Here is a 15,915-nt window from a genome sequence, read left to right on the forward strand (position 1 = left end):
AATAATGCCTGAATTGGAGATCTCATTTTCCTCGTATGTGATACGGAAAGAATTTCTCGGTCGTTTGTACCTGCTTTGGTTTATTTTATAGACAGCTCCCCACTCTTTAGCTTATGAAATGTCCGATGTGGGACTTGCAATGGGACGTTTCAGTCATTTCATAGAACTAGAATTCTTACATGTGCAAATTTGAATTCTGTTTTGAATTTTTTATGTAGTGTAATTGATTATTCAATGTTTTTTTTTAATAAATATTAAATAGAAGGTTATTATAATTAAAATTAAAAGTATATATTTTAATGTATACAGTATAAAAATTCACTCAAATGATTGGACTATTCTAAAAATTTACCCGCCAATAATTTGATTCTTTAAATATTTATGATGCTATATATAAATGAGTCTTTTAAATAATCAAAATAAAAACCATGTATTGTATTTTAGTTTTTGTTAGCATTACGTGAACTTTTGAATTATTAGATTAATAAGTTAGTCTGGAAATTGTTGAAGAGTTAAATGTTAAGCTATATAATTTATTTGTACAAATTGTATTTTGATTATATTATGTTAATTACATTAATAAATAGAAAATATTGAGTATAAAAAAATAAATTTAATTTATATTTATCTACCTTCATAAAAGGGTTACAACAATTTTTATCATTATGTTTGTTGTATAATTATATATAAAAAATACTTTGTCACAGTTTTTTATTACACTTTCTTTTGCCCGAACTATAATGTAGTTTTTTTTTTATCTCTTTTCTTTCTTTTCATGTCAAATGATTTAATATACTATTACATTACAATAGATATAATAGGAGGTAGAGGAAAAATATTGCAATCAAACATTTTTCTATAAATATTTGTTGAACGGGCACTGTTACCAGCAATTTATTCACAATATATAAATATTATTCTAAACATTTGCTGGCCCTATTAATTTATTAATATATCTTCATCCTAGAAAATAGAAATCTGCTTTGTTGGTTTTCTAACAACTACTACTTGTCACCGCCATTCAACGTTCGCCACAGTGACTCTTCAATCTTCAATCCAGATGGCAGATGCTATAATAAGAAATAATTGGAACAGCCAAATTCAGAAATGGCGAATTGAGAACTGTATCGAGTATCGACTCTCTGATGACATCAATCAACCACCATAACGGGTTTTCAAAGACTCAGGTGGCTCTTCTTCCAAGATGCTTGTACCCACTTTTTCAAAGTACTGACGTATGGTCGTTTTACGGTCAGCAAGGAAAGTATGATCCAAAAAGTTATTGTGGACTTCATCGCCAAGGCTTTTTGCAGCCAGGACACTGCAACAATTCAATACCATCCGTTAATTTTATAAATACATGTCAAATTACATTAGTGTTAAACGTCATTTAACAGAAAATAATTATATGCCTCTCTTAAATATAACATATACTGCACTAGCAATGATATAGTATTGTGACAAACATATGGTTTGATACATAAAGGATTAATATACATGCTAGACAATGATCTAACCCAGTGCCCCAGAAAAAAAAAATGTTTGTGTGCAAATACAGTAATAGTTTATCTATTAACTGATACGTTAAAACACAAGAGGCTAATATAACACTTTCATTTAAGTATTTCGAATCCATAAATAAATAAAACATAAGACCTCATAAGCAATGACTTTAGTGTTATTAATTAATTAATATGACAGGCTACTTACCAGTGACGAAGATAAACACGGCATGGGAAAACATCATCCCGCCAAATCTTATGGATCTTATATTCTCCGTATTGTTCAAAATATTTTTCCCTGCCCTCTGTTAAAAAAAGGTCACAGACATATGGTATGTAAATATAGGAGGAGGAGAAAAGATAAAAACTCACACGCTGATACGAGGCAGAGTAAGTTTCACCCTGTAACATCTCAATTAATCTAGTTTGATGTGATGCAAACTCAATACAATGCTGGCTTCTTATTAGCTCAAAGTAATAATGAAATATTAAGAAACCTTAACAAGGAACCAATGCTACTAGGAGGTAATTATGACAGCCTCTCTTTGATAATTCCAAATTTGCATTCTCATGTCGAAGATATAATTGACATGCCCTTATAACTTTTTCTAGTTAGTTTAATTTTAAATTGATAAATATGATTAAGATGTTTAAATTAATTGGGATTTATATTTATATTTTATTTATCAATCAGCGTTAGTTGTAGGTTTTGTTAATGAGAACAATCGAACTTATGATTTCTCATTCCTTCTCTTCTGCTGCATACCAAGTCGACCTTATTAACTTCTTAATTATACATTTACATCAAGATAAATTTTTCAATTAACAAATACAAATTTTACTTTTTCAATTTTAAGACAATTAGAAGGAGAGCACGGTTCAATGGAAAGGATGGTATAGTGATCAAAATATCACATATGTCCTTTAAGGTGGTGTTAAAGAATATATTGTTAACACTCTTTTATATATAAATAAATAATAAACTGATAGGATAACTATATTGGAAGCAATACGGATAACATGGGAAATGTTACAAGTTAGTTGCAAAAGAAGTATGTTGTATTTTCAACAACAACAAAAAGTATGTTGTATGAGTTACCAGTAAAATTTAAAAAAGAAGAGACAATCCATTTCATTTCTTACTCTTAAAACCCTAAGCGTAAGGCAGTTCAGTGTTTTTGCATAACCTAATATTTTCTGACAGAATATAAACTTGGATGCTGTAACATTACCACTGCATCTAAATTTAAAGAATTCCTCATCAGTGTAAGAAGCACAGAGAACCTGCGTTTAACAATTAACACCATACATACGTTACGAATAAATCTAGCAAAAATAAAAGTTACTAAACTAAAAAACAAGATAAACGCTAAAAATAACATTTGAATAACATACTGCTGGATTGATAAAGGGCTTCCCATCTAGTGTTTCAGGGACAACCTATTAGGGACAAAAAAAAATAAAAATATATCAAATTATATTTGGAACTCTTGAAGCAGGTGTCAAATTGGATATTACATTACATTTATCACGGGAACAAAAGCATATATAAGCAAATTAATTAACAACTCACAGCTAAAAAACGATATTCGCGCTCCCTTTCAATAAATGCTGGAATCTGAATCCGTTGAAAGAAAATAAAGTCCAATTGATCAGTTAAATCTTAAAAAATAGGTTCGCAAGTAGTAATTGACAGACAGTAGTACTAGTACCTCTGTGTTCTTTATCTCAAAAACAGCTACAACAACGAATTCACCATCACATGGTTCAACAGAAAGGCCAGCAATTTCCTGGAAGCAAACAAACCCATTAAATGCAGACATTCAACAACCAATTATTGACATACGAAAACTCCTCTTCACATTTTTTTAGATTAGTAATACTGTATCTCTTCTAAATTTTCTTTTTAAAATTCTACACTAGTTGTGATTAATCTAATTAAATAATTAAATAGAACAGTAAAAAAAAAAGGGCAATAGAAAGGAAAATGTAAAGTTGTATAATTTTATTTTTATTTTTTTATCAAATGTAATATGAGAATGTTAATTTTCTTGGTGAGAGAGACAGATCTTTGTTCTCTTTAATATAACCATCCAGCTCATCTTATATATTTAATATAATTTTATTTAAGGCAGGGAAAAGAAAAGAAGACCTGAGTTTTGATATTGGCAACACGGTGAGTGAAAAAGATGCGTCCGACGGAGTTGAAGAGACGGCGGAAACCAGTTAACCGGGCGATTCGGAAGTTGACGAGGTCGGGGAAAGTGGTTCTGGCACTTGTCTCTGTGTCAAATATTTACAATAAGGACAGTGACATTCATTCACATAGGCTAGGGACAAATAAAGAGTACGTAGTAAAGATATAGTTACCGGAGAGGAGGGAACCGTAGCCGCAAATGGAGATGTAACCGTCTGGGGAGACTAAGGGTTCGAAATCGGAGTGGTGAGTGAGATCGAGAGAGGGCAACGGAATCGCCATCGGAATGAATTGAAGAAGAAAGAAGATGGAGGGCGATTCTCTTGCACTGATTGGTTAATGGTTGGAGCAACCAACAAATAAGAACGCACGCACCCTTTTTATTCTGCACAAGTGTGCCCACTTGATGCACCCACACCTCACATTCGCTGTACCGGTACGCTTCATCATTTCTATTACTCAATCATTTTTTTTAATTATTACTAACATTCCTTGTCATTAATCTTCAATTCATCGGATCCAGAGGTAATTAAAATATTATCTGTATGCAGTAAAAAAGATATTATCTGTATTTTAATGAAACCTTTACAATTCATTTACACTCTATTTAGCAAAAAAAATAAGAGAGAGAAAGAGAAAAATGAAGGAAAAAAAAACAGGTATATTCTGCTGCAGTGCTCCTGTAGGTGAGCTTATTTATTTTTTCCACATTTGTCTAATTTCTCGCCTATATAACTTAACTCTCAAAATTAACTTTTTAATTATTTTAGATTTACTTGATATATTATAGATATTTAAAGCGTAATAAAATTTATGTTAAGTTTTTTTTTCTAAATAAAATATATGTTAAGTGAATATTCGTAATCTAAATAAATATTTTAATTAATTATAATTTCTATTTTTAAATAGAAAATAGGATAAATATGTTTTCAGTTCTCATATTTTATATTGTGCAATATAGTCCCTGAAATTTATATTATTTTATTTTTTATTCTGCCTTTCACATGGGTAACATCCACAATTAATTGAATTTGATTGGCCTATATAAGTCTTCTCTAGTTTATTTATGAGTGAGTTCTTACTATTCAGCTTTGTAAAACCTTCGATGTGGTAATCAAAATGGCAAGGTTTTGGGATGGGACACTTGACCCACAACCAAGGACTGTAGCAGATCCTGAGTGGTGCATGTGATTTTCTCTTTTTAAACATCATCTCAGAATTAGTGAAGGTAGTCTTTAGCCATTTCTGTGGATTGGCCCATAATTTGAGTGCTTGTATATTCACTCAGTAGTCTAAAATGAAGAACTTCGAGACTTTGTTTAGTTTGAGGATGGTTTTGTTTAAATTGATTGATTATGCTCCCCTGTAGATGTTTTCTGATGCTCCACTTTCAGCATGATCAGTCAGTCAAAAAAAAGTTCTTAATACACACAAAATGCTTGTGCCTATATGCATGGTTACGAAGATAGATTTTACAGTCTTATAGACTCAACCACAAATGTCATTTTAATTGATAAGTTTATATACAAGTCTATATGTATTTCTGTGTTACAACTTACAAGGAAGCTGTGATGAACTGTTTACCCACCCAACATTCTTAATCAACAATTTTGATGGCTGGGAGTTGATGGGAGGGGGAAGAGTGAAAGAAGAGGCAAATAACTGACATATCATCCATAGCAATGCCACTTTTTTTCCGTTTCCATTCATGTATGGCACATTTCACCAGCCTTTGAGCTGCTTTTTCTTTATGTGACGTTGCAGAAACAATCTTCACTGCTTCCTGGTTGGATATAACATCCCATACCTGAGAGAGAATGAAAAAGGCAGTTACTTAAAACATTCATAATTCTTATTTACCAAGTGGTACACTCGCTCTAATGCCATTACTATTACACCAATCAAGTATGATCACTATTAGGTACTAGAACCAATTTTGTTCCATTTCTTAATATTTTTGTTGGTCATAATTCTCCAGTTCATTAGAGGAAAGAGACTCTGGCTAATTTGGAGTTTAGCCAGAAAATAACTAAAGTCTGACCTTAATTATTTTTGTCAATAATCAAACTAGGTATTATTTAAATGATTTAACCTTAATTTCAGCATATTAACCACTTTGTCCCATGGCTTAGTTTCTATTTCTTAATATGTTTCCTTATAACTTCTGTTAAATTAAAACCTGTCCTTTAAACAAGAAGTTATTGCATTAAACACAAAAGACGCATACCCCATCTGTTGCCAAGATGACAAATTGATCCCTGGGGGTAATTTTTCTGTGTGTCACATCTGGCACGGAGATTAGTCCAAAGTCCTTCATGCAGTGGTCTCCAAAAGCTCTAGATATTGCTAGTCCTGGTGTTTTACCATTTGGCATCCAGACCCTGTACACTCCTGGTTCATCTTCCATACAAAATACCTGCCCTCTGGATTGTGTTATGCGTTCTGCCTCCTCTGAAATCAACAGAAAAAAAAAGACTGATTGAGTGTTTTAATTCATGTTACATATTTGGTGTCATGTTAGACAACTGATTTTGAGTTTAAGTAATTTTAGATTGCTTTTGCATTGGATAAAAAAATTTATACTAGATTTTACTATTAATTTGTTTTTAAAATTAAAAAACCTATAAACATAAATCACATTACTTCAAAATCAATTTCATTCATTTGCTCATCCCTGACTCACTTATATTTCTTCAACAAACAAAATCATTTCTTATGTGGGTATGAAAGAGAGATAAATCTCACGTGGTAAATTTGGCTTGAAGTCAGTGGTAAGCTGATGTGGAGTTAATGTGCCATCATCTGAAGTAGCTGCCAAGACAGCCCTAGAATCACCTATGTTTGCTATAGTAAGATATTCTCCCTGAAACATCAGTGAAACATTTCAGGCCACTTCTGATTATTACGTCAAAGTAAGATCTAGTATAGCACTGCAAGTTGAGAGCATGGCCACTGAAATTGAGTAATTAAGAGCAATTATGTCTATCAAGCCAGCATGTTATGTAGTTATTTGAAGTAGTGTTTTTTTTATTTAAAAAAAACATAACTGAATTAGTTTTTAAAAATAAGTTACTTACCTTAATCTCTTTCACTCCCTATCATCTTGAATTAAATTACGTGTGGGAGGGAAGTGTTTAGTTTAGGAGTTTTAATTAAGTTAAAACTATCAATTAACACACTGATTTTACTTCTTCCATCCTCTCAACTATTTAGATGATGAAATTGATTATGTTGAATTTTATAATCATCAAATCCAAAAAAGTTCCATCAATTATTATGAAATTTTAGCCGGGAAATAAATATTTCGTTAACCATATCCTCCTAATGCCTGTTTTGTCAGTAAGGAAAAAGGTAATAAAGTAAAAAAGCAAAAGAAAATGAACTTTAAACATTGGAAGCATGATGTGTTGACAAAAATATGTAAGGTTGGAAACATATTGCTCAAAACATTTCATGATTCAAGTAAGTAAATCAAACATATCAAAACTTGAAAATAGCATATCACATGAATATAGATAACCTGTTTGATAATTGTCAATGCTGTAGTGCCACTTAGGTAGGAATCAATCCCAGTGTGCTGTTTCAAATCCTGATCAACGGCAGCACAAGTCTTTATGTAAGATTGTTTCCATATGTCAAATCCATGGATATTTTTGTCTGCTTCCATCTTAAAATCCAGGTCAAGTGATGTTGTAGCCAGATTTTCCTGCCAATTGCAGAGCAAAAAGGCTGGTACTAGTTTCCTGACCCTTTTGGCTACAAAGTGTCCCCATGGACCATGCCCATCAAAAACTCCACAGAACATCATGTCTTGTTGGCAACCAAATTCCTAGCATCATCAACAACCAACAAAGTATAACATTATGATAATTCCTACACTAAGCTAACTCCTAAAGGCTTGAAAAAGGTGTTGGCTTACCTCCCAAACAAGAAGACGATCCTGATTGACTCCTTTCTGGCCCCTATTAGTGAACACAGAAACAAAATTGTTGGCCTTGGTTGACTTCACAACTCCAGATGAACTCAATAGCAATTCATTCTTCCTTGCTTCCTTTGCCAATTCTTCCACAGCTTTTCTTCCGTCCTCCCTTTGACAATTCTTCTCCTTCTTGATTGACACAGTTCTTACCAATCCATTCACAAAAGATGGAAAAAGGACCATGGTAACTGCATTCCAATCATAGAGTTACTGGTTATACATACTTGAAGTTTCTAACTTATTATTCTAATAAAAATGCAAACATTTATAACCTGCTAGCAAAGGACCTTCAACCTCATCACTTTTTTCACATCTATTTCACAAACAGAAAACTAATAGAATACAGTTTTTAGTTTTAGTAGTTATTTGATCGTGAGAAAATAAGTTATGTATATCTGATATATCAGTTGCAGTTTTTTCATGATAATATATGAAACGGAAGAATTTAAGGAAGTAAAAGAACAAGTTATATACATGCCTATGATTTTTAATCAGCACCAGCAAATTCTAAGGCTTATCAGAGCCTGAGGAACCGAGAGATGATTCCTTGGAAGCTATACACTCTATACCACGATACAGTACCAAGTTGCAAAGTCACAAGCGCAATCACTATAACTAGATCGATGTGACTTCTTGTAATTGTAACTTAGTAACGTAGGGTGGGGTGGCTTTACCATTCTTACCCTCTCTTTGGCCACCATAAGATACAGAACAAGGGGGTATTTTGGAAAAGGAAAGGTGATTATACGTCATTATGACCATACGACCCCTAACTTTTGGGGGCATAGTTACTGATTAGATAGCAAAATCTATATATTAATTTCAATAGACCAGAATTTGCGTATAAACAGATGTATTACCAATTAGAGTATTTAATATCAAGACATTGTAAAACAAGAAGTGACAAAATTAATTGAAACAAGAACAATAAAAGAGCAATTATTGTCATACGAGGTCGGTATTTAACAACTACTATTATAGAGAATTAAATAACTTATTTCTGTGGTTGCAATTCGTTTGTGGTTAGTGGTTGGCTTTGAATAAATTGATCTTCAACTTTTCTTTCTGCTTTCTTCGGTAAATATCTTCAATCTTTGATTAAACACGAAGTCAAACAGGCTGAATACTTAAAAAAAGTGACTTTTGAGATATTCTATAATAAGTTCCCAATGAATGTAACCAAATACAAGGCTATCGCTTGTCCAGTTGTCTTGGGAGGGCCCCAGGATGTTAAGGGTCAATAAAATCAATAAAAGTGCACATTTCTATAGGAGTGATTATAATCGTACTCAAATTTCTTATAATATATTTTTACAATTCATTTTTCTCTTCCATTTTCCGTCACATTATCTATGTTATCTCACTTTTTTTTCCTTCTATTTATATGTATCTCTTTGTTCATTTGTTGAATGTTTTATGGGTATGACTCTTTGTGGATATACAACAGAAAAAAATGGACATTTGTATATGTTATGACCCACCACGGATTTAGTAAATTACCGACCAAACATTCATGGCTAAGGTTGCTTTGGGTGTGGAGGCCTGATTGCAATATCTTAAATCATGTATAACGATTTAGACAATAATTTGCCGCCCACCATAAAGGGAAGATAGATACTGGATTGGTGGGGATGGAATACAATAAAGCATGATAATGGATATATTTTGTTGAAATTAATTAAAAATATATAACCAGAGAGTAACATCAATACCTAATTGAAATGATATTTGATAGTCATTTTTTATTTAAAAAATTAATGAATTTTATACAACAATGAATAGTTGCAGATACATGTTTTGCAAGAATATCTTAACTGGATCCTCTCTTTTTTCCTTCTCTCTCGCCACTGATCACCTATAGAAAGGAATTCTGCAAGTAATAAAATATAAACCTCGTCTGAAAAAAATAATCTCATAAGATGTTTTGAATAATTAGATATCATATATTCAATAGAAAACTTGAGCAGCATAGTACTCGCTCTGGTTAAAAGCAGGTCTGATCTTTTTCTTTTCCCTCCTATTTCATTCCAATTTAGAGGAAAAGAGTGTTTTTGTGAGTCTCATCAAAATGTCTTACCTTTTTTTTTCCAATTTCTTCTCTCAAATAAATTACGAAAATTTAGTATGTCTATCCTATTTTCCTTTTTCTTATTTTCATTTATTCTATTTCCACCAAAATAAACAATGGGGTAGGTACGCAAGAAAAGACATCCTGATTCCGGAAAAAAAAAATCCTGATAAATTTGTAGCGTTTGTCTATAAAATATGCTCAGGAATAATTATCTAAGTCCTTAGAGACAATAGAGATTACTACTGTCTACTATAAAATAGAATTTAGGTAATGACACACTAGAATTTCTGACAAAATAAAAAAAGGCAAGAAAATTAAAATGTAGAATATAGAAAGAAAAAAAAAAAAGGAATATAACAATAGTGAAAAGGATAAAAATACCTTATTGGAAGAAATCTCTCAATGAATGACAAGAATTCAAAACAATATTTTGTAAATAAAAAAATCTCTCCATAGTGACTTAAAGATCATAATTGAAGACAATATGCAAAAGAATCTTGCAAATATCACAATACATCTTATTTTTTAATAATATAATCAATGTTATGTTATTTTTTTGTGTATATGAATAAGTTTTTTTTTCATATGATGTAGAAACATTTAAAAAATATTATTGTGTATTGTAATTATGCTAGTACGACCTAGTATCCTTTCCACCTGAACCTAAAACACCCCTTCGGCATGACATAGTATCCTCTCGACTATAACTTGAAACCCCTCCGGTATAATCTAGTACCCTCTCGGCAACCATCCTATTGAGGTTAAGTATATTGGATAAAGTATTCGATCAGGTCGAGAAGACACCTAATTCATCCAAATTGAGTATCCTCTTGGTGCACATCCACATATTTCATACAACATGTCTCGACCTTCAACATTTGCAAATGACAAGTACCATTTGACCATAATTATCACCAATAAACTTTCTTAAGGATAATTACTTGATTAGAAATACCTAAACATGATTAAGAGATGTATTACTCAACTGGTAGTCAAGACGTGCAGGTCTATAGACCTCACGCCTAGTAAGGCTAGTATAAAAAGGGGTGAACCCCAAGTAAGAGAATTGATTCATTCTCGGATATTCACTATATGCATCATCCACAAACAAAGGAGCCACCAGAGAAAACCCTTTGGCATAATAAAAAATCCTTCGGTACAGTAGAAGACCCTTCAATGTAAGGATAAGTGTTCAATTCATTTGTGACAGAAACAACAATCTTATATCTTAAATATTTTCTTGTGTTTTTTATAATTGTTTTCCAATTTTTTTCAATAAGTTTGAAATTTTTAATTCATGGAAGAGTTGTTTAACTTGATTCCATAAGTATATGAATTATTTCATACAGTTTGTTTATTATTATTTCCATGCGCATTAATAGTACTCATTATTATGAATGTTTTCATCATTAAACTTTATCCATCCAACCATTACCAAAATATTTTTTTTGTTAACAGCAAAAGGCAAAAAAAAAAAAAAAAAACTTTAGCACAAGATATGCCAAGCGCAATACTTATTACTATTTTGACCATTATCAAGATAGTACTATGGCAATTCAAGTAATATTACCCGTGTTCCCAAAATGTTATTTTCAATGTAACCGCAAGCTTACGAGAGCATAAGCAATTAAGCACCATGTAAAATAAGTGGAAAAAATAGAAACAGTACGAAAGAAATTAGTAAAAATAAATAAATAAACCATGTAGTGTATCCCCATGAAAATAAATTTGCCTTGAGAGATCTGTAGTATCACTTACTTTCTTTCCATGGAGCTGAAAATCAAGTGGGCTTTAGAAACAAGTACCTTTTTAGTCCAAAAAGGAACCAGATGGTGATTCCCATAGTACTCTGGGCTATTTCACAGATCTCGGCCCAACATGGCTGATGTCAAAAGGCCCAGAAGCCCAACCCGTGCTTGAATTGGGTACACCACCACCAGTGTGTTTTCCGAAAAAGAACACGTGGCAATCTAAATCTAAATCTAGTGGTCAAATCAAAGTGACACGCTAGCGTTACGTGCAGTCTCCATAATATCCCACGACACGAGAAAACCCATTTCAATTTTCTATTCTTTTTCTCATCTCAACTCAAAGAAACAAATAGTTTCTCAGATCCCCAGACCCAGTTGCGTGAAATTCACGATGATCACCGTGATGATGGTCGCCGACACCGTCGCAGTAACCACCGCCAAAGGCCTCGGCGTCCTTCGCGCCTGCCAATCCACCTGTAACTTTTCCCTCGCCGATCAGATCTCCGCCATGATTCAGACTTACGACGCCGTCGCGCCGCCGCCGGTCAAGCCTACTACCTACAGGCTAAGACGCCGGACGCTCCTCCGGAGAAAACAACGAACCAAACGCAGATTATCAGGAGACGACTCCGGGGACGCCGGTGACGAGGGATTCCTCTTCGGTGACGGCGGAGACGGTCCTTTTGGCGGCGGTGGTGGGTTCGGTGGTAGCGGTGGTGGTTGGAATTTTAATAGATTTGGGAGTGGGCACAATTGGGATGAACCTTCGTCTTCGGTGCCGGACCCTGCGTTCGATTTCGTGTATCAGGTGCTGTCGTGGATTATGCTCTCGAATTGCTTGCATTTTGCGTTCAAGAGGATTGTTCGAATTGTTGCGGCGGGCTCGATTGTGGATTCCGATAGGGAAAAGGTTCCCGCCAGATTGGCTCCAATTTGCTGACTTGACCCTTTTAAACCAGTTCATCGATCAAATCATTCCTAATACACATTGCATCCCTGTTTAATTGTGCATTTGCTGTAAATAATGCTGTATATAATAATTTATCATTTAATTGACTAATTCCAAGGTAATTATTTTCCTGTACTTATGGTTTGTCTTAGTGAATTGTTTATAATTTGATAGATAGTTTGGGTACATAGACTCGTTTACAGCCTAAGTTATATCCTTTACATGTTTAGTGGAAGAAATAAGCGTCTAGGTTGAATGATTAATTACCGCATCATCATTTGGGGAAGTACTGCATTGAAGGCATGTATTATCCCTCTTACATGTTTTTTATATTAATCCTGTAGAGTGGCTAGGACTTTTATGGATGTTTCTTGATAATAGCTTCAATCTTCCAATTCGAGGTCACATCTTTTTTTCTGTGCCTATTCGGTGTTGGTGCCAACAATTTACAATTTATGTTGTAAAAATTCTGATTTGTTTTGGTGTTTGTATCTATCGTGTTCTATTCTTTACTGTTTTGTTGCCTTCAATAGTTATTGTTGTGGAAAAATATTCCTTGTCAGTAGAATGAATTGTCCATACACCAAATAGAATATGGGAAGTTTTATATGATCAACGAAGCACTAACTTATTGTGCTTTTGTTTTGCTCTCAGTGATTTTTTTTTTTTTGGAACTTAGATTAGGGGTTTTATAATGTGACTTTCTATTGACCATTTGTTTATTCGAAAGGAATGTCCAATATGTGTATTTTTATGCTTGCCCTACAATGGTTCTTGCTGACTTGTGTGTCAGAAATAGGTAACTAGATTCTATTTAGTTTATTTTTGTTTCTTTGGGTTGCTCTCTTTGTTGGTTGTTCTTTCCCGGCTACCATGTAAGTCTTCAACATCCCATTGCCTTCAAAAATGAAAATTGTGTCCCTGGTAACAAATGCATTAATTTTTAATATGATTAATGATATTAGAGAAAACTTGTATATGGAGTCAAAATGATGAAATTGGTTGGAAGGAGTTATTGGAAGTTATTTGCTATATAGGCTATTGTGGATAAATTTCATACCTAGTATTTATAGGATAACAAAATAAGAATTATATTCTTTCATGGGTTAAAATTACCTTATGCACTTTAAATATTTAAAAGTTTACTCATTTAATTTCTTCAGAAGTTGATGTATGTAAATTGATTGAATTAATGAGAAAATTTTGATTTACTTTACCTCCTATTTTCGTATCCAATAAATGTGTGGAGGAGTTCATTGAAATTGACCCACATGTTATTTGACCAAAAAAGTCACCTTGTATTTTTTTGCAAACTGTTATATTATAATAATTATTTCATAATTATCTTTTGCCTTTAAAAAAAAATAGTAATTATATCATAATATAATAGATAGTCTGATAACGAGTGTGGTGTTCGGGGACAGGGGATACAGTTATATTGTTCCATTTGTTTACTAGACCATCTTTGTTTAAACTTTATAGTAGTACCTTGGTATTTAGTAGGAGAACTTTGTGCGAGCATGACTCTGATGTTTGTTTGGTCATTCTTTGCTTAATTTTGTAGTGGTTTTGTGTACTCGTCCAGCAATTTTATGTTTTTTTTTTTGTGTGTGTTGTATTTCTTCTTCACTTGAGATCAAAAGACGTGGTTTTCTTGCTTCTAAATGGCAAGGCTGTAGCCTATCTTCCGACCTCTGCCTGGTTGCCATCAACCTTAGATTGTTGGGTTGGATCTAAAGTCAATGTCAACCTCAAGACCCACCTCCGCTTCCCTTTGGTCGCCACCACCCCATATGGCTCTGCCACCAAGAATTCTGCAGTGCCTCCGACATTTAACTCCGCACATGACACTGCCACTGAGAATTCTGTGATACATCTAACTCCTTGCAGGAATGCCTGTTGTGGCAATTTTTTGGTTAAAATTGAAAGTACATCTAACTTTTGTTGTTCACCTATATTGTGCACGATGCCCATCTTCAAAGTTCTACCATTATATTTGCGATATATTCAATACGTGTGTAGTAAAATGGGGTATGTTAAAATAAGTCAGTGTGTAAAATGTGGTATGCTAATAAGTTCATGCTGAGAAAAGGCAATTAAGTTGCGATCTGGTGGCAACTAAGGGGGAGTTTACTTTTACTTTTTGTTTTGTTTCGTTTTCTATTTTTAATATTTAAATAAAAAATTGTCAGCATATTTTAAATTTTTAATGTGTTTTATTTTTAAAGATTTGTACATGAAATACTAAAATCAACTTTTTCTTGTTTTCTGTACAAAACCTAAAAATAGAAAACACGTTGAAAACAATGTGACAATTTTGTACTTAAAAAATGGAAACAGAAAATAAAATTAGGAAAACAAAATACAATTAAACGCCTACTAAACTACTCATATTGAAAAGTTTTGGACTTAATGATTCATGTGTGATGTTAGGTGTATCAACTTTATTGCTTGTAAAGTTTGTGCAAATTATCCTATGGTTGATCCATATGATTTGGACGGATGAATTTGATTTGTAAATATAATTTATACATATGGATTAACTTGATCCGTATGACTCATACGGATTATGTTGATCCGTATAAATCATACGAATCAACTTGATCCATATGAATCACGTATGATTCATATGGATCAAGTTGATCCGTATGAGTCATGTATATCAACTTGATCCATATAACTAGTACGGATTAACTTGAGTGGAAGACATTTTTGTTAATTCACTTAAAATGTTAGATGCATAATAATAATGTTGGGTACATTTAGCATAAGCCGTTTGTGTGCTATGATGGGTCAATTAATAGAGTGTATCAAGTTCACTTCTTGCTTCTGGATAAGGCTCTATTAGAGTTACGTGAAATGCTGCAGATTGCAAATTTTTATGCTTTTTTATATGCTCTTTGCCCAGCTTTCTTTTATAGGATGTGTGACACAAGAAGGTGCACCTGTAGTATTGTATTTGAAAAGCACTTTGGCTTTTACTTTTTATAAATAAAAAAAAAACAAAAAAAAAATCTTGACTAGCATAATGGACGGGGATGATTTTCCCTGGAGAGAGAAAAGTGGCAAGAGAGGATCCGAAGGCATTACGAGCATCCACACTCCATTTGAAATCGGACCTCAATGTATAGTAATCTAATAATTTCTTTCATTCAGATTTCTTCTCACCCACAAGAGCAGTCCTATGCTTCTCCAATTTGAAGCATAAAAACAGGATAAATTCCTTCTATATCTCTCGGTTTCTCAGGGGTCGTTACTGGTAAAGAAAAAAGGAAAAATTTCTCAAATACAACATTCACTCACCAACACCCCATCAATGACATCTATATAGAGAAGAACAAGTTTTTCTCGTTGGATTTTTCATGCAAAAGAGGTGTTGTGTTGTCCACCAACTCTCATCCAACGGCTATGACCAAAAGGGCCAGATACCCGTCTGATCTCTCCTACCAAAATTGGTTCTCTTGGA

The 15,915-nt window shown here is 33.1% G+C and overlaps 3 protein-coding genes across 5 annotated transcripts; 1 reads left to right on the top strand and 2 right to left on the bottom strand.

The window, feature by feature from the left end:
- Positions 1-793: 793 nt before the first annotated feature.
- LOC100527697 (uncharacterized) lies at positions 794-4,100 on the bottom strand. The gene is made up of 8 exons (NM_001249210.2): positions 3,873-4,100; positions 3,655-3,785; positions 3,215-3,292; positions 3,076-3,120; positions 2,898-2,942; positions 2,735-2,786; positions 1,711-1,807; positions 794-1,321 (listed from the first exon to the last, which is right to left on the bottom strand). The coding sequence occupies exons 1-8, from the start codon at positions 3,979-3,981 to the stop codon at positions 1,156-1,158; spliced, it is 723 nt and encodes a 240-aa protein (NP_001236139.2). The 5' UTR covers positions 3,982-4,100; the 3' UTR covers positions 794-1,155.
- Positions 4,101-5,154: 1,054 nt separating this feature from the next.
- LOC100817397 (putative protein phosphatase 2C) lies at positions 5,155-8,726 on the bottom strand. Of its 3 annotated transcripts, none has more exons than NM_001255926.2 (6): positions 8,157-8,291; positions 7,619-7,866; positions 7,220-7,528; positions 6,445-6,562; positions 5,927-6,150; positions 5,155-5,506 (listed from the first exon to the last, which is right to left on the bottom strand). In NM_001255926.2, exons 2-6 carry the CDS (start codon positions 7,859-7,861, stop codon positions 5,297-5,299), a joined length of 1,104 nt encoding a protein of 367 aa, NP_001242855.2. In that variant the 5' UTR covers positions 7,862-7,866; positions 8,157-8,291; the 3' UTR covers positions 5,155-5,296. The 3 variants fall into 3 exon arrangements, with proteins under 3 accessions (NP_001242855.2, XP_040872823.1, XP_006582948.1); XM_041016889.1 differs by having other exon boundaries at positions 5,157-5,506; positions 7,619-7,873; positions 8,157-8,726; XM_006582885.4 differs by lacking the exon at positions 8,157-8,291 and adding an exon at positions 7,951-8,122 and having other exon boundaries at positions 5,157-5,506.
- A 3,037-nt stretch (positions 8,727-11,763) lies between these two features.
- LOC100818469 (uncharacterized) lies at positions 11,764-12,584 on the top strand. The gene has a single exon (XM_006583953.4). It carries the CDS (start codon positions 11,892-11,894, stop codon positions 12,438-12,440), a length of 549 nt encoding a protein of 182 aa, XP_006584016.1. The 5' UTR covers positions 11,764-11,891; the 3' UTR covers positions 12,441-12,584.
- The last annotated feature ends 3,331 nt before the right edge of the window (positions 12,585-15,915 follow it).

Source organism: Glycine max, chromosome 7 (assembly GCF_000004515.6).
Source record: "Glycine max cultivar Williams 82 chromosome 7, Glycine_max_v4.0, whole genome shotgun sequence".
Classification (NCBI taxonomy): domain Eukaryota; kingdom Viridiplantae; phylum Streptophyta; class Magnoliopsida; order Fabales; family Fabaceae; genus Glycine; species Glycine max.